General features: G+C 33.1%; 1 protein-coding gene across 9 annotated transcripts in view; it reads left to right on the top strand.

Annotated features, from left to right (window-relative positions):
• Positions 1-25,637, top strand: part of SHANK2 (SH3 and multiple ankyrin repeat domains 2) — a 381,276-nt gene that overhangs the window by 311,640 nt on the left and 43,999 nt on the right. For 4 of the 9 annotated variants that reach the window (XM_087951160.1, XM_026664724.2, XM_087951161.1 and 1 more), the window contains 3 exons: positions 4,917-5,052; positions 6,580-6,660; positions 12,469-12,489. In XM_087951160.1, coding sequence (XP_087807286.1) covers positions 4,917-5,052; positions 6,580-6,660; positions 12,469-12,489 — 238 coding nt within the window. The remainder of the gene's footprint in view (positions 1-4,916; positions 5,053-6,579; positions 6,661-12,468; positions 12,490-25,637) is intronic. The other 5 variants (XM_026664726.2, XM_087951159.1, XM_087951162.1 and 2 more) reach the window with 2 other exon arrangements.

Below are 25,637 nucleotides of genomic sequence, written 5' to 3'. Positions count from 1 at the left end.
TACAGGATGGAAAATAGGTATTCTTCCAATAATATAACAACTTTTTTTCATAAAAACATTTCTGTTGCCCTTCAGTTAATTTCCTTCCGGCTTGGCATAAAAATAAGAGAACATAAAGTATCTTTAAAAATCAATGAGTCTTCCAGACCAAAATCAATATATAAAATGTTTGTTAGGAAGAAAACTATTATTAACACAAAGCCACATCCTTTAAATTTATTGTATTTTAAGGCCCACATCTCCTACCATTAAATGAATCCAGCAAATTCAAATTCAGCAAATTCTAGAAAATATGCAAAGGTTTCTCTTATATAGCAACTACTATTTCTGTTAAAATAATCATAAATTAGTGTGTGGTGTGATTTATAGATGTCAAACTGTTCAATTGGTTTTTTGTTTATTTCATACTCCATGGTTCCCTGTAATTATGAATATTTGATATATTATAGCTCAGTGTCAGGCCCACACTGCACACGTGGGACAACTGGATGCTATTGTGGATAGAAGGAGATAAATCTTTTTGTGTGTGTGATAAAACTGAATAAGATTGGTCATTAATTAATTGGCCCCTCCCCCTGAATCCCACCAGCTAGTCTCCTCATTGCACAGTTGGAATTTAGTGATTATGTTGATGACCTTGACAAGCACAAGTTTAAAACTATATCAGCTTTGATATTTTGCTCAGTAGCCACAAACAAAAGCAGAATTGAGAATTATACCTATGGCCCTGCAAGGCAAAGATAAAAGAAGAAAAAGGCAGACACAATAGAAATTATAGTGTGACATTGTAATATTTTTATTCTTGTTTTTATGTTATTTATTCTTGTGGTTTCAAAATTTTTACATTGGTTGCTTTATTTATTGTTGTAAACTATCTAGAGTCACCTTTGGTAATGAGGGTACTCCCTGGGTGTGTCAAATTTTTCAAATTTCTATTCCCAAACATTAGGGGTCGTCAAAACTTGTGATATGCCTGAGGGATTGTAAAAATATTTTGGTTACTTTAATATAATATACTTTAATATAATTTAGATGTGCTTGAGGACTTCCGGTTTGTCGGCTTCGCGAGCGGCAGGGATTTGCGATCCTGCGCGATCCCTGCCGCGCTAGCCGCTTTGGTGCCTCCGATCCATCGATCTGGAGGCTAGGGCTGCCATGAAGAGGCAGCCCAAGATAGGAGGGATCCGGACAGGGGGTTGGGGTCTTCTCAGACCCCTTCCCCACCTGGCTTAACCCTCTTTTCTCAAGGCGGTGGAGCGGCGGTCAGTAATGGCCGCCACAAAGAAGCTGACAGCTGGACAAGATCGTGCTGGAGGAAGAAGGAGAAAGTGCTGAAGCGAAAGTTTCTTGGCTGAACTGGATTATAAGATACAAGTAATACAAGTAATATCCTGAAAATTTGGATTTTTTTGAAAGATACTTTGTTTCCAGAAGAGATTTACAAGCGGCGAGTGAAAGTGTTTTAAGAGAAAGTTTACTCTTCTTCCACATGGATTTAACAAACGGATATTGAAAATCCTGCGATTTTAATAGAAGGTAAAAATTTAAAGCTTTCTGTTATAAGTGGGAAGGGAGAGGACAAAAGGAAAATTTTCATTAAGATTTTGTTGGAGAAGATGCCTGGAAGATTTTGAGACTGGAAGTTAATTGTAATAAGACTTTAAAATACAGATTGGTTTTTTTTTTCCCTTGCCAATTGATATTACCCCAGGAAGAAAAAGTGTGAAGAACTTTGTGTTCTGTTTGGATTGTTTGATGACTTTGGGATTTTGGGGAATTGTTTTAAGCTTTGAATTATCTTGGTTGTTTTAAAAAGAAGAAGAAGAGAAGAAAAAAAAAGAAGAAAAGGTTTATAATGGCTTTATCTGTTGATGAACTGAGAGAGGACTATGGTAGAATAAAAAAAGAAGGTAAAGACGGTGTGAGAGAAATTTTTTGCTTTTTAGAAATGGCGCTTGCTACTTTTCAACAAACACAGCAATTAATGGAGGATACAGAAGAAGAAGAAGAAGAAGAAGCCATCTTTAATGAGTCTACAAAGCTGATCAAGAAAGGAGGGAAAAAGAGAGGAAGGAAAAAGGACATAAGACTTAAAAAAACATCCAAGAAAGAGAAAAATAAGATGCAAAATCAATATACTGTTAGAAAGCAAAAGAAAAGAGAAATGCAACAGAGGGGGGGGGAGCGAAGGGGGGTAAAAAGACCAGATGGGATAAGATAGAAAGGAAGAAGGGGGGAAAAAGCCACCAAGGTATGAAATAAGATGTGGAAAAGAAATCTTTTTTTATGGATAATGGGTAATGCATAACTTTGTTTTAAAATGTTTCTGCAAGGTACATGATAGTATTGTAGTATTTGTATGAGAATTAGAAAATCAGTATTTTATAAGGCTTAAGTAAAGATTAAAATATTAAAGGTTTAATAATGATAGATTTTAAGATTTAATAAAATATTAAAAGGAATGTCTAAAACATTTAGTTTAAGTATAGAGTTTAATTGACTATTGTGTGGGTGTTTGTATGAACTTATTATTATGGTATTTGTTTTTGAAATAGATAATTGGAATGTTATGAGATTTAATGTTTAATTATATATTTAATTACTTTATGGATTTACTATTTTAGTAAGTAGAATGTACTAAGCAGAATTAGATAGGGAATTAGGTGTTACCTTAAATGTTAATGTAGGGGAGCGATGGAAAGGCGTCATACTTCGATTAGTGATTTCAGGAGAAATATTTTTTTTTCTAATATGAATGAGATAAATGGATAATTGGAAAAGAATGGACAAAAGATACAAATATAATGATTTAAATTAAGATGAAATAAATAAAATAGAATTAAGAAGAGTGGAAAGTGGGGAGAAGTTTTAATAAAGATATAGAAGGGTAATAAGAGGTAATGGCATATAAGCTGAACATGAATTTAATTGAAGTCCATACAAAGAGAGGTAATCCGGGGCCAAGCTACTTTTTAAAAAGAAGTTTTATGTTTTTGTGTTTTGTGTGTGTATGTCTGATTGAGATTTAATAAAACCTTGGGAGAAAGCGAGAGGAATATTTGTAAACAAGGCAGAGGGAAATATGAATATGATGAGTATAAAATGGATAAATATAGAAGAAATGTAATTGAACAAGAGTAAAGAGAAATAATGAGAAATTTGCTTAAAAAATATTCAAGTGGAAATGGGATATATTAGAATTGTATTGTATAAAACAATGTTTTATTTGCCTTGCAAAAATTTATAATGGAAAGAGGTTTAATGTCTTTAATGTTTAATGATGCTTTGTTTGTCTGTAAAATTAATAAAATTTGTTTTTAAAAATATATATATATATAATTTAGATGTGCTTGGTAAGTAACTACATAAATATCATAACTTTTTAAAATTGTGTTTGTTTCAATTGAGCAATTATGTAAACTTGATTAATAAATAAAACAAACACATCTGTGTGACATTATATATCCCTTCCTAGTAAGTCAGCATGCTACCTATTCAATCTCAGAGATGTGGTCAGTGAATATAAACAGTTTGGTTTACTGGACCAGAGCAGCGGTGGTATTCTACCAGTTCGGCCCAATTCTACCGATCCGGTAGCGGCGATGAGCAGTGGAGACCGAATCAGTTCTCTCCACCACTCTGCTGTTGGGCCCACCCGCCTGCCCGGGCTCCCATACTCACCTTTAACCTCTGCTTTTGAAGTGCAGCTGCTTTGCACGGCACAGCAGAGTGCTGCACGGCAGCTGGTGAAGCGACCAGGAGAGTGCAGGCTTGCAGGAGGTGAGTTAGAACACCTCTGTGCCTGTGCAAATGCCTCTGTGCCTGTGCAAAGTTTGCATTTGGCATACACACGCAAAGCGTGCCCACCAAGCCATGCCCACCAACCGGTGGTAAAAATATTTGAATCCCACCAGAGGTTCCCTATCATCACTTAGGATCACTTCAACTTGCTGTAAATTTCTTACAAGGGCTTTTATATCCACCTCTCTATTCTACCATTTCCCTATATGTAGAATACTTCATTGCTTAATACAGAGGCACTTCAAGATTGGCTTTGTCCCTTAGAAGCTTTGGGAGTAATTCATAGATGCCTTCTAAGGTTGTAAGAAATTGCATTTTGTAATGTGTCAGAAAAGAACTTTAAAAAAAAATATTGTGTGTTTTTTGCTTTAGCCACTTATTTAGATATCAAACCTAAGTAACCCAGAAAGATGGCTTAGACAGCAAATGTGAATCACTAACAATAGTTTATCTATTTGATGATTCATACTTTTTACCTTCATATAATTCCAAGAAGTTATGAAATACTCAGCTTTTCCACCTAGGTCAGGGCTCTCCAACCTTGGCAACTTTAAGACTTGTGGATTTCTACTCCCAGAGTTCCTCTGGGAAGTCTGGGAATTGAAGTCCACAAGTTTTAAAATTGCTAAGGTTGGAGAGCCCTGACCTAAGGTGACATCTGTTTATTCCTATTGATTGAGTCACGTGGCTAAGCAAAGCTTTCACATCTGTGCTCATTAAACAGCTTTTGCTTCTGAGCGAAATCTGTAATTTAAAATTTTGCTTCCTGCTCTCTCTAAATTAACTGGGATTAACACAGAGCACTAATATAATATTTAAAAATGAAAAGTTGCTTTAGATGAGATATTTATGTGTGTGCTTTTCTGCTGTCCAATACTTCTTCAATTCAGTGTATTCCTCCCAGATATGTTTTAACATATCTTTCTCCTCAGAATAATTTTGAAATGATAATTTCATGGGAGAATTTGTCAAGTCGCATGACAAGCATTGATTGTCACATTAGTCCAGGATTAAATTAATTTATATGAGAATTCACAAAAATGAAAACAATATTTTTCCTTATGAATTTAATATGAATTTTTTTGTTTAATTCCATCCCTTTTTTTTCTCTACAGGTTAATAATGAAAATGTAGTCAAGGTTGGCCACAGGCAGGTGGTGAATATGATCCGACAAGGAGGCAATCACTTAGTTCTTAAAGTTGTCACTGTAACCAGAAATCTAGATCCAGATGACACAGCCAGAAAGAAAGGTACCATCTTTTCATTATTTTAATGGTTTCAGATGCTTCTTCGTAAAAGAATCTGGTATACCATTCCATTTTCTGACATTCAGGTAATCGTTAATTAAAGGAAAAGATGAATGTCCACATTCAAGAATGCAAGGGTTCTTTTAAGATAGATTTCCAAAGGTATGGAAAACTGGGACTTCTGGTGCTATCATTGCTCCTGAAGTGCTTCTGTATGTGTATGTGAGATAATTGGGTGGAGGCTAATTTTACAATTGATTACTATCCTCTTGCAATGTGCTATTACATTCTGTATGAATGAAACTATTTACACACGTTGCCAAGATGGATATGAAATTGCTCCACAAGGAAGTAATTCCAGCACTGCTAAGTATCTTTCTGAGAGATAAAAGAAAGTTAATACATTTATGTCTGAATCCAATTAGGTTTTGTTGTAATCTGTCAAAAGCATGTACTAATACATTTTCATATACATTGTTCTCCACATTACATTCACACTCCACATGGCCATTCCTACTGATTGACAAAATGTGGTAGCAGATTTTTCTGGGTATCATGAAAGAGGGATGATTGTTAGCTATTTGATTTGTTATAAATAATAAATCACAATCCTTCAAGATGTCTTTGACCTAGAAAATGTATGATTGATAGATTAAATCAACAAATATGCTTTTTATTTTTATATATTCAGATTTTTAATTTTCAATAACCATATTGAAATAATTATTTTAAGGTGAATAAAGGCACTATGTATATTTTCTTATTAATATATCTAATTTGCAACTGTCTCATTGTTGTGCATGTTACCATCTTTATATGCATTTGCTTTTATGGTTGTATGTCACCAATCAGTAATTCAACATGTTTTAAATCATGCACATACATTTATAAAAGAATAACTAATCTTGATAATAAACCAAAAATTGATTATTGGGAGTTTCTATTTAATGAAAGTATAATATCATTGGAGGTAGTAGTAGTGATAATCATATGATAAAATAATATGAACAGTGAGCTGGAAATGACATGTATTCATGCTAGAATAAAGCTGGGGTTCTTATGTCATGCTGTCTTTCAATATTGTTTATTGATTGAGTATGGAGATGGCAATACTAAATAACAGAATCTCCATATTAATTTCTATTATTTTTATGCATTTTTATCTCATGATTCTAGAATAGTGTAAAACCGTGAGTTCAGCATAGCAAATGTATTGTTTAAAAAGTCAGGTACCATACAGTGTTTGCATAGCCAGAAAGTAATGCTCTTCTTTTGAACACTGTTGTGTCTAAGATGTCTACTGCAAGCTTTCACTGAGCTAAATTAATATCCATGTGTTATATTTCTTATCAGCGAACATTTCTGCATGTAGCTCATAAGTGTTGTTATAGCTCAGACAACTTTATCTTTTGAGATAAAGGCAAGCAGTTTAATTTTAATTTAAATAGTAATATATTTTTGAATTGAATCTGAAAAATGTATTCTGAAGTGTTTTTACTTATTATCTATATCCTTCTGTTTAATGCAAAGCCCCACCACCTCCAAAACGGGCTCCAACCACTGCACTGACCTTGCGGTCTAAGTCAATGACCTCAGAGCTTGAAGAGCTTGGTAAGAAAGTGTTTTTAAAGAGCATGCTGCAATGATGGAGATGTAAAGCCAATGTTATACTGTTTGAAAGTGAACTGCACCTTGTACTGAACACTGGATTGCAATGATTACATACGAATGTTGCATTTCTGGAGGCTCCACGTTTGCATGATGAGCATGAATAATCTTACCTTGTTTTCAGCTCTGCAAGATAATGTATTTATTATTTATATGCATCCTCAATTTAAATATTAAATTAAAAACTGTAGCTTATTTACTGTATTTTTTATTAACCAGTTCATCTAATATTGTTTTATTTTAAATTTCTGTGGCCTCTCATTAGTGGATAAAGGTAAGCTGTTAGTCCTTGTTTTTTTAAAAAAAAAAACCTGTGTACCTGTAGCTCCCATTGGGGTTCTTTCTTTGATCCCCAAATGCAATTAGTGGATAGAAACAGATTTCTGCTCTCAGATCCCCTCTATCAGCAGTTCAAAGCCTATTTGAAGCTTTTGCACAAATTTAAAAAGCGATTATCAAAGTTATCATCTCTGACAGACACATTTGCTTATAAGATAGAAAAAGGAAAAGTGCTTTTGGGTTTTTTTTGTAGCCTTTTCCCTCCGCTGAACATTTAATAACTGACAAAGAAAGAATATCCATTAGGCAAAGGAAAGGATCCTTCCAGAAATGCAGCAACTGCACACTTGCTATCATTATTTTTTTGGATCTGAACCAATCATTACTGCTTATTTATTACTAAAGTTTTGAGGAATTTGTATTAGCAAGAAAAAGTAATTTTTAAAGTTTTTTTCCCCCAGTTTTTAATAATTGCATGGTAATTGGTTTAGTTATCTTACTTATGAAATGCAATGAAAGTTATTGAGTAATTGGTTGATTCCTAATAACTTCCTTTATAATCTTATTTATGTTATTTATTAAATTATTATGCTGCTCAACTTAAACTTTGAGAGAATCTTATCTCTCTTACTAACCAAATACTTGGAAAAAATAACATAATGTGAACATACATAAAATAGGTGCAGTTTTAACCATCACAATTAATTATTAAGAAGTTATATTTAAGTCTATTAAAATACCTTTTTGTAATTAATTATATTTAAACAAAACTAAAAAGTTCAATAGAAAATATTTCAGAAATTTGCCAAATACAAAACTTACTATTATGTGTACAACATTTTCTATCCATCTTCTATGGATTTATGTTATTCACTATAGAATTTATAAAAAATTTCTTCACAGAAGTACTATTTTTATATTACAAAAGGCAAAAAATGTTTTATTATTATTTGTTTTTAATTTAGTTTTGGGACTGGATTTTCTAACCTTTTTAGGGAAAATAAGGGTTTGTCTTATTTTCATGCTAGTGTTGATGTGTTTTAATTTTGTAAATATCAAATTTCCTGATTATTGGGAATATTGTTTAATTTTCCTTCTCAAGAGTTGGTAGCACAGCACACCCTCTTTTCATCCATTATGAAAGGTTTTTAGACTTTTTTTTATAAGCCAGATAAGTATTTTAGACCTTTAGACTGAGTTGCTTTTTTATATTATTGGAAAAAAAAGTCTTCCTGTCATCTCATGGAATTTTTTTTTTATTTTTTTTTGCATTTTTATGTTATGACAAACTTAGGCTTCCATAAACAAGATGACTCTTTAGAGAAGAGATTAAAGATCTTTGCTAGGGAAAGAATAGAGGCAATGGCCTATTGTTTACCTGCATCCCTCAACTCCTACACTTTTCTAAAAGAATTCCCCAAGTCTGCAGAGCAGAAACTTCATAGGAAAATAGAAATGATGGTTTTATAAAATTTGCCCCCAACTTCGATTGGCTACAGAGTTTGGATACAACCTAATCTAAGAATCATATTTTTTATATGAGCAGTGAGTAGAATCTATTCATTGACCAGTATATAGAAATTATAGAAATCAGTGTGTAGTGCTAAGTGAAATTCACTTCTTGCACTGCTGTTTTAATATTTTATTATTCTACTCATGAACTACTTTAAGGCCCAGAAACAGTTTTCCTTGGACCATGGCAAGAGTCATTTACAGGCAAACAGGCCAAGTGGTTGAAATGGAGCTATGATCTATGTCCTGCTTCTGTATTCTCATGCAAGAGAATACAAAGAGCTGGGACTCAGATCATTTTATTTTATTTATTTGTATCCAGCATTTTTGTTATTTTTATGAGGTGGTGAACTTATCCAACACACCTTCCTCCTCCTATTTTCCCCACAACAACAACCCTATGAGGTGAATTTAGCTGAGACTGGCTCAAAGTCACCCAGTAGGCTTTCATTACTAAGGGAGGATTAGAATTCACAGTCTCCTGCTTTGCTGCCTGATGCCTTAACCACTAGACTACACTGTGATGTAACCCCCATCAGCTTGCTTGTTTGTACCCTCTGTGAATGCCGATGGCCATCCCTATATATTATATCATTATATATTATTTCCCATCAAATTTGTACAATCTCAATCTATAGCAATCCCTCCCCTGTTTTGCTATTGAAATCTGCAATATTCTTCAGTATGGATCTTTGTAGATGATCTAACTCTATAGTATTTTGAGATTTTCTGGGAGGATAAAATGTGTATAAAAATGCAAACTGAATTAAGGAAAATAGTTCATTGTTTTTCAAAGACTTCCTAAGTACTGTAGGATTTGAAGATGTATAAAGGTAACTATAATAACTGCACATATTACTACTTCAAATGGATCACTCTGGCTCAAATCAGCTTATTTTTCCTAAATAAAGTCAACTAAAACTCTTAGACTTAAGGTTTTTTTCTTTTATAATATTTTTAAAAAGTTTAGTATTGAATACTTTTTTAAAGATAAAAACAATATAAAAATAATCACTGTAATATAAAAGAACAGCCTTTCTTCTTTTTTTAAAAGAAATTTTTATTTTTAGACAAACATACACAAACAAAACATAAAACATAAAACCATCTTCCAGTTACATACATACAGTGTGTCGGTTGGTTACAGATCTTTTGTGCATTCTCTCCATAGTACTCACTTATAGTTTGTATAAATTCTCATATTATCAATCTAATATATATGTATACATTATTATCATCGTTAATCATTTATTTGACTAAACTATTATTCCATCATTTTATACGAGATATTCAAAGTTTTAAATTAATTTATATTATAACAATTCATTACATCATCCTAAGTCCATCCAATAGTAGTACATTTTTAAATTATGTTCTGTATAATTTTATTATCCTTGTATTGTAAAATTCTCTAACATATTTCATTTCCATATTTTTGTCTAACCATTGATAACCCTTCTTCTTTAGTAATATGATTTTTATATACAAAAATATGCTTGTGATAAAATCTTGTCTTATAGCTTCATAAATCTAGTTTTGATTTATTCAAAATTCTACAGAAGTACACAGGTTTGGTGTGAATAAAGCTACTGTCAAGGTAGGCCAGACAGGAAACATGAGCAGACAGGCTAACTCTCCTGTAAAACTACATTAACCAGACTCTTGCAAGTCTTAAAATATAAATCTCTCACCAACACCCCCCTCTCTTTATAGCCTATGAAATAGGGAGGGTACCTTCTAAACCTGTTGCCTTCTCACTATCCAACTGCAGGCTATGCTGTCTCTTATTTGGCCATCTCTGGGCAACTTTTCTTTGTCCCATCTCCCAAGTTCTTTCCCACGTATCATTAAAACTACCTATCCACTTCAAATTCAACTAATTTCAAGCGAGGAAGTTTTATTGATATTTAAACATTTTATTGAACTTAGGTACTTCTTATCAAGCTGTAGAAGAATACACAATGTAAGCTGTGTATGTATGCCTGCCAGTAGTGCTAACATTAGAACTACCAGATATTTTTAAAAGTGGAATGACCAGTAGAGGGCAATAATGAGTTAGATGTTTCTGTATCTCTTTGTTGCCACTTAATAATTGTATATATTTTTGCAACCCAGATCTGTAGCATTAAAATGTAGTCTGGGTTGCTTGTCTGTAGTAAAGAATTTGAATATATACATGCAGCGTGCAATCCTGTGCACACTTACTTGCTAGTTTGTACGTATCACTGAAGCAAATTGAGTATTGTTCTGAGAAAACATGTGTGGATATATGTGTGTGTTTAATAAATACATGCTATAGCAGCAATGGGGGCTGTTTAGTAGACCACCTCCTGTTCTTAAGAAGCCTTTTCCTTGCATAGCACAGGCAATTGAAAATGTCATCATAGCCATTCAGTGGATGTTTCCTAATTTCCATTAAAGCACAGCACTATTAGTTGTAGAGTTGATCTTGCATAAGGTTCATGTAGTTGGTTCTGGCCTAGATGTTTTCTAAGAAGCTTTCAGGACTTTGGTGCTTTGAAAGTTTATCTGTTTGTATATCAATTAATGGAATATGTTAAAGCACAGTGAAATGCATGTTAACTGGCAGAGAGGTATGATATGCAAAGGTGCCAAGTTTATTACAAAATATTATCATCACATGATAAAATACGACTTAATAATTAATTGAGAATAAGATTATTGTAATTGGAGAAAAAAGGCTTTGATTCTCTTTTATCAGAGAGATTGGTCTTTATTTCTTTTAGATTTTAGATTGTTTATATTTTCTTCAATTAGCTACACCCATAATGTAATTAATAAAGATCATTTAATGAAAATACTATGCTTTCTTAAGTAAACTATTGTAAATATATATATTATATCTTACTATTTAAAAAAAGAAAATGCTTCAGAAAATAAGTTACTTTTTTCAAACTTAGAATATCTGTCTGTTGTCAATGAATTATGTGCACAGATTGGTCATTTTCTACCCTGTAGAAATGTTAGAAATTAGATTAGGTGCAAAGCATATGCTAACTATATGCTATTTCCAGTGTACTTTGGTTATGCTGCTTTTAAAATATTATTTTCCCGCCCCTTCCCTTTTTATTTCACTTAAAACTGGTTCAAGTTTGATGAGCAATTTATTCTTATGTAAATAATAGGAAATATATTTAGCTTTCAGGCAGTAGACAACTCTAGAAGCATTGTGGTGGTTGGATTTATTTTCTATTTGCCCCTAAAAACACTTAACCCATTGACTTTCAGATAATCCCTTACTCTGACATGTTATACATTAGTAATATTTAATTTTTGCTGTCCTGAAAATTAATCCATCTTTGGGAGATATTTGCTGACCTGGAAAACAAAATCTGTGCTGAATACTTTTAATCAGCACAAATAACTTTGTAGATAGTAATGAAAAGACTTCAGGTAATTCTGTATGAAACAATGAATATGTGCTGACATTGTATCAGCCATGTTGCTGTTTTTTTAGAGTAGATACCGATATCTGCCTCCAATTATCATGTGGCATCCCAATGTGGGAATCCACAGACTTAAGAACTCATAGCCTGATTATATGGAAGCCTCTTATTCCATTAAGTCTTTGAATTATCACTATTAGGCACCCTTTAATAATTACAATTTCATTCATAAATCATTTGAACATTTGCAGAAAGGTAATTAGGAATTGATAATCAGAGGGTTACAGTTCATTTCTCTTTAAATTCTAAGTATTTTGAGAATGTCTCTTTCAAATTGCATTTTCCCCCCAAACTCCCATCTATACTGTTTAACTTCTGAAATTAGATATTGGTTTTAGAAATGGCCAACTTTTTAATGTCTCTTAAATACAGTTCATCCAGTACTACCAGTAGGAGTGTCTAATGCTCAGTGTTAGTGCTTAAGCCTTAACATTTATTAGAAGACTATTCTCTTCAGATTTTGATTTATTTTCATTCCCTTTCTATTTCCAAGCTTCAGTACGGAAGAAGAAGGGTAAGGGGAAGCATTTTTGTCTCTTTATTTTTTTATTCTTTTTTCCTGCACCAACTTATACTAAAGTGGAATACACAATTGTATGTAGTGGTTCAAATTATCAATCACAAACCATTACAATCAGTATGGTTTTAGTCATTTAGAGAATGGATTGCAAAAGTGTAAAATAATTATATCCCTTGAGAAATCTTGTTTGACATAAATGATCCCATTTTTTCTTCTTCTTTTGCCTTGCCTCCTTTATCCCAACTCTCGCTCCCTTTATATGTTTGAGACCGTTTCTGGTTGTTCCCCAGTCATTACCACAAGGTTACTGTGCTAACTGGCTACTAATTAGGACTGCTTCATACATAATATACTTCTTACAAATCGGAGCCTCCTTGCGTAGAAAAATATGCACACACATGTTGTGCTGTTTGTCTCTTCTGCCATGTATTTGGAACCTGCTGCACTTCAGAAAGCGTGTAACAGAGTCAAAATGGACACTGGCAAAATGATCGCCTTGATTGCTTTTTCCCCTACACTATGATTCCCGTCATGTTGGCATGTCATGTGTGAAGCAGCCCTATGAGAAACAGTGGCAAGTAACAGGAGTTTGGTGTAGTCCTGCATCACTTAATTAACTTGCCTGCTTAATGGCCAGTTATTAATCACAGAACCACACTGCCTCTGTCTCAAAAAATAGGCACCTCACACACACCCTTTGAGTCTACCTGGAGTACTGCTGCTCTGCATAATTTCAGGTTTAATGTAGCATATTCCACACTGTCCCGTGTGCATGGAATGCTGTCCCTTTAACTAATCCATAAGGTCACAACTCTCTTCTCCTTTATCTCCTTGAGACCCACCTCTGCTGCAAAGCATACAAGTTTATTGTGCAACTTGCATTAACTGATTACTAAATAAAAGGACTAATGGGGATTAATGGACATTTTGTAGTAAGATTAAATGTGTGCACATAAAGTTTGCATATGTTTAGTTGCATCCTGTTTCTTCCCAAGCTTTTTTATGTCACCTGTTTCCTTCAAGGCAGGGTACTTGATTTTGATATATGTGATCACACAGCACATTGCTAATCCTTTATGTATCATAAAGACGAAAGACATTACAGACCAGTGGCATATAAATTACAAACTTGTTTATAATACTAACGTCTTACAATGGTAATTGAAATGACTGAAATAAGATTTGTTTAATTTTGCTTTCATTACTTACTAGTACATTCACTTTCTGTGTTGATCCTCGGCCTAAAGTTTCAAATTCAGTATTTCCTTAGTATAGTGGTGTTCCAGCTTGTCTACCAAAAATATCTGCGTAGCTATAAAAGCCCTTGACACGTTGAGAGCCTCTATGAAGTTATGACTCTATACTGGAATTGAATTATACAATACGTATAATGTGTGCCTGCTTATTCTTCCTTTCCTGAATAAAACATAGATCCTATTGATATTCAAGGCTAATGTTTGACCATTCAGACTCAGACTTATTTCACATGCTGTGGCATTCACTAGGTATATGAAGGTTAACCTTAGAATGTCTGCTTTGAAAGATCAATTGCTCATACTAAGAATTAATACATTCACTGTTCTTTGTGCAACCCTATTTCAAAACAGGTGTGTCCTATGATATATCAAAGAAACTTTTCATGTACTTTACGTAGAGACTGTTCCATTCAGTTCAATAGCAGGCATAGCTTTATTGGCATCTGTTCTCCACACTGAGATTTCCATGATACTGAGAGGATTGATTCACTCAATGAACTTTGTGCCTCCTAACTGCAGCTCCTTACATAGAGTAGAACGATCAGATCAGGACTATGGTTCGGTCAATAATATTTTTATTGGGAAATTAGAGCCATAAAATATTAAAATATAGCACACAGTTTTCCATTGCTTTTAACTTTTTTTTTTTTTGCACCTTACACAAGTTCAGTAATATCTTCTCAAACTGCAACATCCATATTTTCTTTTTATTATCTTTGATGAATTCAATAATATACTATTAGTGTTGGAAATAAGTACTTGCTATCTAAAAATAGTTTCTTATGAATAATAACTATATTTAAAAAGATTAATTATTATAACTATAACATTTTTTTGAAAAAAAAAACCATTTAGAATTCATACATCATGGTAGCCTGACCTCACAAATACTTCTGTACTGCAAATGACCTTTTATATCAGCCACAACTAAGTGAAATGAGTAAGTCAGATTCTCCAGGGTCATGCTAAAATGCTGGAAAAGGAGCAATGTAACATAAATATAAAAGAAAATATTTTGATATAGTTGATATAAAACATTTGTGTATGTTGTGTATCTCCAGTAATTCAAGAAGAATAAATTACATAGCATGGTTTCCTGTATATAATGTGTGAACAACTGTGCCCTGCTTCAGAAATGACTAATGCCATTGCAAGTTTTGTATACATGTATGTAGTGTGCTAACTGTTAAAATTAGTGCATAGACCCAATTGACATGCATAAAAGTGTGCATGTGTGGATAAAGTAACTATATTGAAATGAATAGGGAAATTCTATGCTCATATCTGAGTGAAGACTCTTACAAGGGTAGCAGTGAATATATTATATGTTTGTGAAACTACAAACAAATTCCAAACAAATTAAGTAACTTAATTATTTATTGATAGTCACATTAATGCGAGTTGATTGTTTAAAAATATTATTAATAATTAATTAATATTATTTTTAAAACACAAAACAGTAAAATAAAATAGCCCATCTGACTGATTTAATAAAAATATTAATTCATAAAATAAAACAGAGCACACATTATTTCACAGATCCCTGATTTTAGCCAAAGAACTGTTAGTTTCTGCATAGTTAAATAGTTTAATTATTTATATTTTGTTTTCTGAAGTCACTCCATCAGCACCAGACTTTATTCTAACAGGTAATTTATTGTATTTGATAATACTTCGAGACTATAGTTAGATATTTAAAATACCATGTCACTTCTATACTGAATAGACTTTGCAAATCAGTTTAAGTCCTCTCAAAATGATAACATGTGACACAAGTACATGACATTAATTTATTGGTTTTTATGAAGTTCTAAATTGACATAGACATATTTGTAGACTTGAAATAGGATTTATTAGCCTATTTCACATTAAAAGCGTTTCTATTTTTGTTGATCTTGCCCTTGAAATTACAAATATTAATTCAACCAAAGATGCAGCAATCCAGAGTGTGGGGGTTTGTTTTGTTTTGTTTTTTAATTGCTATATGTCATCCCAAAGAGACAATGTTTATAGCCTGTTCCATTTTCAATGTTGATTTATTTTTCTTCAAGAAAAAGTTTGATTTAAAAAAATAATAATTGTCAAAACAAATGCTATTCTTGCTATACTTTTTAATAAAACTGAGGTCAAACGTGGCCCTGTAGAGGCCCTGAAAAGACTGTATAATATAGCCCTTGTTATTTCATCATTGTGGAACTGAATACAAAGCTGCTAACAGCACAACTATAATACAAACAGATAAACCAGGCATCTTCAAATAAATGGATAATTTTGGAAGATATTTTGGACAGAAGTCTTCAAGCCATCATAATATTGTCTAATGGAAGATATCAATAAATATTTCTGAAGCTAAAAAGTCTAATATGGAATTTCTGAAAGATATTTGTGTAAGTGTTCATTGGTTGAAACAAAATGAAATCACCTTTAATTAAAATTGTATTACTTATTTATTATTTATTAAATCATATTTTTTATTTAAGTTAATGTTCTTGTAGATATGCAGTTAGGCTACTATCTTCTGGCCTTATTTTTATTTTATTTTATTTTGATTATGGTTTATTAGGTGAATGGTGAATTTATTAGTTATATAGTGAATTTATTTTACTCTTTCTTTAACATATAGAAAAATAATGTAACAAAACAAAATGTTATATCACAGGGCTTCCTAGAGAGACATGTGACATTTCCAGCTTTTGCTGCTCTTGACCATAATAAAGAAAGATTAAACCATGAAAACCCACATAGATTAAATAATTGTCTAAAGTTAAAGCTCTCTCTTAAACCAAATGCCCATCCAAGCTCTCTTTCTGAATTGCCTGGTTAGTAAGACATTCAAATCTATTCAGATACTTTTTCAGAAAATTCCTTGCTCTGTCTCAAAAAAATAATTGTCATGTGTTAAATATAATTAAAACAGCAACCTCCAGTGCCATTTTCAGAAATAGTTCTCCATTTCTTACCAGTTGTAAATGCATACCACATGTAAACATGTTATAACATATCATTCACCCCAATACGTAAAGTACTTAGTTGTCTTTCTTCACTGCAGAAAAATAATTGTGGGTGATTTTCCAGTCCTGGTGAAAAAAGCATTGCAGGAAACGAACAATGGAATCATAGGCACTCAAGGGGATCACAGTTCTATGGCTACTGTACGTAGCGGTACTTTACTGAGCAAAAATTCTTGAACTGCTTGACAAAAAAGGAGTAAGTGAATCGACGCAATGGATTTATTAAGATTTTCCAAGTGTAAGGGTTTCTATGCAATGTCTTTTCAAAGCTTTTAATCTCTTTGTGTCTTTCAGATTCCATGGTACATTGTGGTCTAGCTGCTGCTGTGCTGTAAAATTCACTAGGAATCATTTTTCATTAGAATTCATTTTTCTTCAGTTGTTAACAATCCCATGGTCTTTTCTGATGGAAGTTATAAAATAAATGCTTTTAGGAAACTTGTGGCTTGTTTTTATTTCCCATGGGATTCTGCCAAACGTACTGTGCTTTTTGGGAAAGTGCTCTCTATTTTTAAATTTCATCTCTTTCAACTCCCAACTAAAATTCATCAAATCTTAATATCAGAATGGAAAAGCTTTTCTTTCTTTTGAGCCTAAAACGGTATGGTTGAATTTAGAAAGTAATTCAAATAATATTTCTTGTATTCGAGGAATAATGCTGTTAAAAAGATTTCTAGTTCCCTTCATGGACATTTAAGAAGGGTTTGAGGGGATTGTATGTAAATATTTTTTTTCATCAGAATAGAAGCAACAGGCAATATTAGTAGTTATTTCCAAAAAGTGGATGAGTTTATATTTAGCTATCAAAGTAACAGCTAAAAAGAGGGGAAATTACAGCTCTGAGTTTCATTATTATTATTAAATCTTATGTAGAACTAGGGTAGTTTATTAAAAAGATTAATATACACAGCTGCCCCTAATCCATTGTCAATTTTTATTTTTAATGATAAGATTTTTAACTATGTGATATTTGTACATTGGCATAACATTAAATTAGAAAAAATACTCTGACAACTGTTAGTATGCAGATCTTCAAAATAATTTATGTCATATTCTAGAAATTCTAATGAAAGCCTACAGGATTAAAACATCTTTTATTTTAGTATGAGCATTTAGCTTCCATATACAATATATTTCTATACTATGCTCTGATATAAAATCCAAATATAGTTTCTTAAGTTCTTTTAAAACTCAAGGTACAATTTGGGTGTGATGGCATCTTCTCAGCAACCTGGGTTGTACAAGATGAAAGACATCAACATTTGCTTGATTTGAGGACTGTTCCACAGTTGGCTTAGCTACACACAAAACTGAGGAGAGCTTTGTGAAATTGTGCCTTGAGCATCTGGCATACTTTTACACCTGGACCCTCTCCAAACCATAAAAAGTACCAAAAAAAGAGTCAGTATTTTGACTTCACCCATTTTAAGGGGAGAGCTGGAAAGTACCAAGGATATGCTAACATGTATGGCCCTTGGGACTGTTCTAGGTGATCACATAATTCATAAGATATTGCTAACACTGTTCTAATATATCTCCATCATACTAAATGTATTTTACCAAGTATAGTTTAGAATGTAAAGCATGGTACTTTACACACACACACACACACACACACACACACACACACACATATATATTTATATACACATCATGTATAATCATAATAACCCAAGACACAATCTGCAAAATATATTTAGACATTACACCAAATCATTTATTAATTTTCTCAGTCTTGATTTTGTATAAGGAAGATTGAGCCATCATTACTTGAAGTAGATGCTAGTAGATCAATACTTTCTGGCTTGTGTAGGCAGACCAAAATTCTAACTATGATTTATCTAATTTATACAGCATGCTAAATTTTAATACCATAAACTATTGATTGTAGTCCAAACTATACTTTCTATTATAATAGTTTATATTATATATTATTATTATTATTTTATTAATATTAATATTATTCCAAGCCATATTATCTTTGCATGATGTTTTGACTCTACAAGATTATTTACTTATTCATACATATTTTTTAATTTATTGACTATATTTTTCAAAGAAAGGACTCATTTATTCATGACGTGGGAATTTATCTTACTATCTTTCAAATTTCATGGACCTATGTGGATGCAGCAGTGTACCCAGACACATGTATGCCTTTGCATATACCTTAAAGCAGGGCATACACCCAACCCCCAGTCAATGGACCAGCACTGGGTCATGACGTGCCAGGAACCAGGCCGTGCAAACAAAGCCCCATCTGCAAGATGCAGGCCGCATGCAAAACCACACCTTCTCCGATACGTGGAAAAAACACTCTCCACAGAACCGGTTCCTGGTGTCGGTCCCTGGTTGGGGGCTGCTGCCTTAAATGTGCCCAGAGATGCCCTCAATATTCTGAATCAACAGTTGGAAAAAATATGGGAGTGTGGGAAGAAAGCAACTTCTCATTGGTGTTCATTTCCCTCTTAAAATACAATTAGATGCACTCAGAATGGTAATACCCTAGTAAATAAATATAGGAAGAATGTTTTTGCTTTTTAATTAAAATATTTAATTAAATATAAATATAGTCTTCTTTTTTTAATCTTATATTCAGATCAGAGGGGCACAGTTGTAGCACCTGTCTGCAATTTTTTAAAGTAGCCATATCTTTTCCTAAGACAGCAGGCATGTGTTTACCAGGAAAAATAACAGCTGCTCTAAGAAGTGGCGGAATTGAGATACCACAAAGTAGCTTCATAATTAAATCCAAAACTATGTAGCACGTGTGCATATGGACACACACTGCACTTACAACAAATAATTATTGATTAAACATAACTGAGTATAATTAATAAATAGACCCATAGCATGCTCTAAAATGCAACATGTGATTTTAAAGGGCTTTTTTTCCCCTTTTATCAGAAGGAGTGTATTGGTTTCAATTCAAACTTTATTGTAGATTAGGTTGGATAATAACTGGTGTTATTTTTTCAGCTAAAACTTGTATCCAGTCTTCTACTTACTTGTGTTAAGTGTAGTACTAATGTCTTCTCTTTTGAGCTGAAAAGTTTTCTGGTTTGTTGATATGGTTTGGGCTTAAAATTAAATGTGTGCATCTGACGTGCATGCACACACATGCATATATTTGCATTCAAGCAATTTATTACCTATATTTTATTTTCATCCATAACTGATGAAAAAAATCTACTTCAGATAGTACTTTCTACATCAGGGGTGTCAAACTCAAGTTTCACGGGCCAGATCTGGCCTGTGGAGTGCTTAGATCTGGCCCATGGGGATGCCCTGGAAACAGTGAAACAGAGGTGGTGCCTCTGCTAGGAAAAACGGAGTTCAGGAGGGCTGCGTGCAGCCTTCCCGAGCTCTTTTCGCTGGCAGAGTGCTTGGGCCACCATAGGCGCCATAGGCACCCCCAACACAAGTGACGTCAAGCTGGCCATGCCTACCCTGACCACGTGTACCTGGCCCTCCGAGGTCAAATACAACCCTGATGCAGCCCTCAATGAAATTGAGTTTGACACCCCATTCTACATTATACCCTTAGGTACATTAATTTGTATTTGAAACCATCCTTGTAATAGCTAACCTAGTTGCATTGTGCAGTAGTAAATTACCCTCCTATATTGACTTATATAATTTATTTTTTCTGTAACTATAATGTCACCACCTATTTCCCTTAAATTAAAATATTTGGCATGGCACTCAAAGGACTGCTGGTTTTTTCCATGATCCACTAAGAGATTTCAATTTCCACTCACAACATAGTGAAACTCTTCCAAGTTGTATCCAACAACAATTGCACTAGAAGCTCAATGTGCATGGAAAGCAGCTCTTTGAATACCAGCTTTAATTGTCCAAAGTTTCTTCTTCTTTGTTTTATCTGATCTCCAATGCTTATCTTTTTTGCTGATAATGGGAAATAATTAATATCAAATTAATATAATAAATATTTAAAACATAAGTAATATCATACCAATAGGATAATTAAACTATGTAGTACATAATAATTTTTGAAAAGTTTTAAATTTGGTGAAACATATACCAAGAAACATATCGAGTGAGCATGGGCTACATGCTACTATTAATGAAATAAGTAGGGGTTAAGTTTTTCAGATTTAACTGGGGCAGGTAAATATACTATACTTTTCCTCTTCCATTCTTTGTTCCCCTTTTTCATATTGAACCTCCTGAAGTATGTAACTATCCCTACATATTGTTTTGCAAGTCTAAGGACAATTATGTCAATGTTTTCGGAGTTGGACATGCAAAAGTTTTTAAATGAGTTTTACTTTAAAGTTAATTCATTACATTATTAATAGCATGGGAGTTTTGAGTTATATACTGTCTTTAAATTTAGATTATCACAGGTGCATATTAAATAATAGTAAATATATGTTTATTTTGCACAAATAAATTGGGAAACACATACTAATGAAACAGCTGCAGGGAATTTTACGGCATGAGGCTTCGTGTCTAGAAATTACCTATATAATTTCTCACCACAGATACATTTTACACTACTGATGGTGGTTTTGTAATGTGTATATATGTGCAAACATAAATCTTAACATGTACAGACTCCTACGCGAGCATGTGAAATCACATACCCTCACAAGTTTTATGTTTACATGGTTCCTATCATACAGCATTTGAACACAACCACTTGCAGAAGGAACAATATTTCAATAACTACCCTCAATTACATATTGTACCTACCAGAAGTCATTATATAAAGGTGCAATGGAAATTGCACCCAGTTTTGTATTAATTATTTTGTTGGTAGTTTTTATCTGTATCTGTCTTAGGTTTTCAAAAACTTCTGCCATACCTGAAGCATCTTGAATAGCGTAAGAAGAAGGGGCATGATGCAAACATGAGTTCAAATGCAGAGCAACAAACTGGGTCTTCAAGACAACCCTCAAGTGTATTACTACGGCTGTTGCATTGCTAGCTGTATTTATTGTACCCAAAGAACTTTCCATGTATCTCGCAGCAAGAAGCTGAAACCTACTTCTACAGTCCTGAAGTTCATATGGGGGGGAAAGGGAAGAATATATAAGGAAAAGAAAGCGATCCAATAGAGATGAAAAATCTGGTGGGATCTCAAAAGGAGGGCCTCTGAGAGCAGCACATCTCAGGGGAGGGATCAGCTGCCAATGCAAGTGGCAGGTAAGACTCAAGATGGGCATAAGAGTCTACTATTCTCAGTGAAACCAATTAGGTTTTCTTTTAAACTAATGCCTCTGTTGTAAAAAATGTACTTTAGAGTCTACTGTTTCTATAGATTTTCTACAGCTAGGTTATCCTTGCTATTTTTTGTGGATTTTAAATCATAAATAAATTATAAATGGTGTCCTGCATTTACTAAGAAACTCAGAAAGAAAATGACTATTCTGATAATGACTTCTGTGATGCAAGGAGCCAGCAGTACTCCAACACCATGATTCTACCCAAGCATCTATGGAGGTGGTGTAGTCCTGACTTCTGGCAGCATTTGACAGACATTCTAGCCAGAACTGAGTCCTATCATAGAGGAGGACATGTACAAAATACAAATAATCAACACATGCACAAGTATTCATATTCAAGATTATTCATTTTCATATGCACAAGATATATCAAGGTTGTCACTCTTTTTACCAGAAGTTTACAATTCTTGAAGCAGAGAATCTTGAGATGCCATCTTTCTGAACAATATTCCCAAGTATAAATCTAATTGTTTATGTCATCATAGAAAAGAAGAAGGTATCTGATCAGTTAGAAGAGGGAACAATCATGTCCTTATTATAGAATGATTTATTATTGAACAATCTGAACACTCCAGATTTATTTTGTTGTATTTTTAACCACATCAGATAAAAAATAGTGAATAATAAATCCAAATTATCAGATCTTTGGCCCATCCTTTCCCCCCCCTTTCCCCATTCCCAATCTACTTCATATACATCTGTATAGTTAAGCATTCTGAAATATGTGTTGAGATAAATTGAAACTAAGGAATATTTATGAGTTCAGATCTTTAGGAATCAGGAACCAGGATGCTGATTCATTATTGTCTAAAACAGGCTATGGAGATAGAAGCTCTGTGAAAATATATTGAGGCAGAGTGCAGGTACATTCAGCTGCTGATTTTTTAACTATAGTTAAAAGGAATTGATCATGGACTCATAAACTCTATCCTCCTTTTCCTTTTGTCTCAGGCATAGTAATTTTCTTTTACCCCTTTTGTCAGCTTTAATCATGTTTTATCATTTTGCTTGGTTTTGTTTGCTTCTTTCTAATGTTTTAAGATTTAATTCATTTTAAAGGTCTGTGTTTTGTTGGAAATTGGTATCTATGTTTCTTTTTATATAGAAAGTAAATTGTTCCAAACTCTCTTCCCTTTGGAATGTGAATTTCAAAAATAATGATTACCTGCAGTAATTATCTGCAGTGCTGTTAACCATGGTTGTAAAATAAGTTACTAAAGTCAGTTTTTTTAATCTGGTTTGGAAGTTGAGTCTATTTGACAATGAAGTTTTTTTAGCATTAGCTATGGTGGTCTCTTTGTGGATATATCAATAAACCATGCATAAACTGGCAAAGTAAGAGAGCAGGTTGAAGAGGCCCACATGCCTATAAGGTGTTCCTTATTTTTTAACTATAATTAAAAATCAGTAATGTTGAATCTGCACCAAACATGAATGGTAACTTCAGCATAGTCTCTACATGCTACATAACGTGTTGGCATGTTAATGTTTATTCCCTGTAGTGAACAATTCTCAGACACACAAAATTAAACACAGCTCTTAAAGATTTGAGTCTTGATTCTGGTCAAGAACCAGTTAAGGATCTGAAACTGAAGCATATCAATTAGAGAAATACATAAATATTAGAAGTGCGTTTCCTAATCATCAGGCCCAGAGGAGCAAGCCATCTGATTATCCACTTCTGCCATTGGGCAGCAAAACTATTAGACACACAAAATTTCCATTGCCTCCATTCTGTTAAATATGCTTTTTCCACACCACCAACACTAGTGTCATCATCTTAATAGGTTGAAATCTTGATTTTATCATATCAATCTGTAAACAACCGGGATAAAATCTATCAAACAGAGCCTGATGAATTCAGTGTAGTTTTGCTCAGTTTTCTTAAGTTACCATGATCACTTAATGAAAAATAGCCTAAAGTCATTCTTGCAATATTATTTTTGTTTTTTGTATCCATATTAATAGTAAATAAATACTGCAATCCTGTTAAGTGGAATTGCTTTTACTATTTATTGTTAATGTTATCTCTTGATTAAGTCTGCTCCTTGTCAATAGGCAGTTTTACAGATCATCTTCAATCCTAAATATTCAAGAGTGATATTAGAACTTTAATCCACAAAGAACTTGTAGATTCTGTTCCCCCTGGTGGTTATTTATGTGAGTGGTCACACATGCCATGTAGCAATGTGTCTTTTTTTCTGATTAGAGGACAAGACATTTTACAGATATTGCAACAAATACCTATATTTGTAGTAAACACTTGTTTCAATTTGAAATTGATTCCTGGCAGATAAACCACAAATAACGTTTTCCCCAGTAATTATGTGATCAGAATATTTTAATCACAATTCAGGCTTTTAGATTATTATGTAAGTTCTATCACTTTCCATTTTGAGTAGGTTCCCTCTAAACAACAAAACCAAAAAAATGAAGAATGTCTGACAATATATAACAACAAAAAAATCATTAATAATGAAATGCTTTCTTTGGAACAACGATTGCCAATTTCCACATTATAAGGGACAACTCTGCCTCCAAACTATTCCAAACATCCAGAGAATATTTTGATGTCTCGTTTATCATTAGTAGGATGTTATGTTTAACATGACCCAGTAGTGCTTTATATTTACAGTATGCATATGATAAAGAAAGACTGAAAGCACAACATTTAAAAAATAGGAAGGCAACTCTTTTAAAACTGATTTCTTTACATCTCAAACATTATGAATGATTAAAATAGTAGTAGTATAGTAGACCAAGATGGTCTGAGCAGAGACAATTATTTTTAAAAAAATCTGATTTGCTCATTTGATTAAAAGAATCCTAATTTTGTAATGCATGAATTGTGGCCCATTTCTCTGAGGAAAATTGGAGTCAGTGGTCACAGCTGATGCTATACTAGTAGTGAAGCAAAAATGGGGATAAAAATGAAAAAGCAGCAGATATTACACCGAATTTACCCACAAAGGCCCTTTTTAAAAATTTTCCTGCAGTGGAGCCTCCAAGGTTCGCATGCCACTAGGCATTCCCATCTCTTCCATTTTCATCAGTGTCTTCTCATACTTCTTATATAAATACAACTTCATCCCCAATTTTCATAAAACATGCAACTGGACAGTCTACACAAACACAAACCAAATATGAATATTTTAATTTCAAGATAGAAAAATAATTAGTTTATACAGTAACATTTATTGTTGAGATTAAATCTTCATTTTTCCGACAACATGAAGTACACAGTGTCCTTTAAAAATACATGGATAAAAGATCTTGGGTGATAAATTACAATAACATTTGGAAATTGCCCATAATCATAACAGTAATCCTTATTTGAAATTACAAGGGATTGTTTTAAGGAATAATATATAACCATTTTTAATATAAGACATACATGCACCCATGCCCCTCTAGCACAAACACATAACTCCAGATAAAGTTGATAAGAGCAGCATGTGGTGTGTTTCAATGAGCAGGAGTTACACCTAACAAAATTCAAACATTTGAAAAATCATACAAATTGGTGCATATTGCTTAGCACCAACTACAAAGTTCACTAGGAATGATCAGAAGAAGAAGCTAATCAAATTTATGTTCACACACAACTCTTCTTAAAAGTGGAA

Source organism: Notechis scutatus, chromosome 1 (assembly GCF_049901735.1).
Source record: "Notechis scutatus isolate UNSWTSFEM ecotype Mainland chromosome 1, rNotScu1.2, whole genome shotgun sequence".
Lineage (NCBI taxonomy): Eukaryota > Metazoa > Chordata > Lepidosauria > Squamata > Elapidae > Notechis > Notechis scutatus.
Note: the sequence above shows the minus strand (reverse complement) of the source record. Positions and strands in the feature narration are given on the sequence as shown.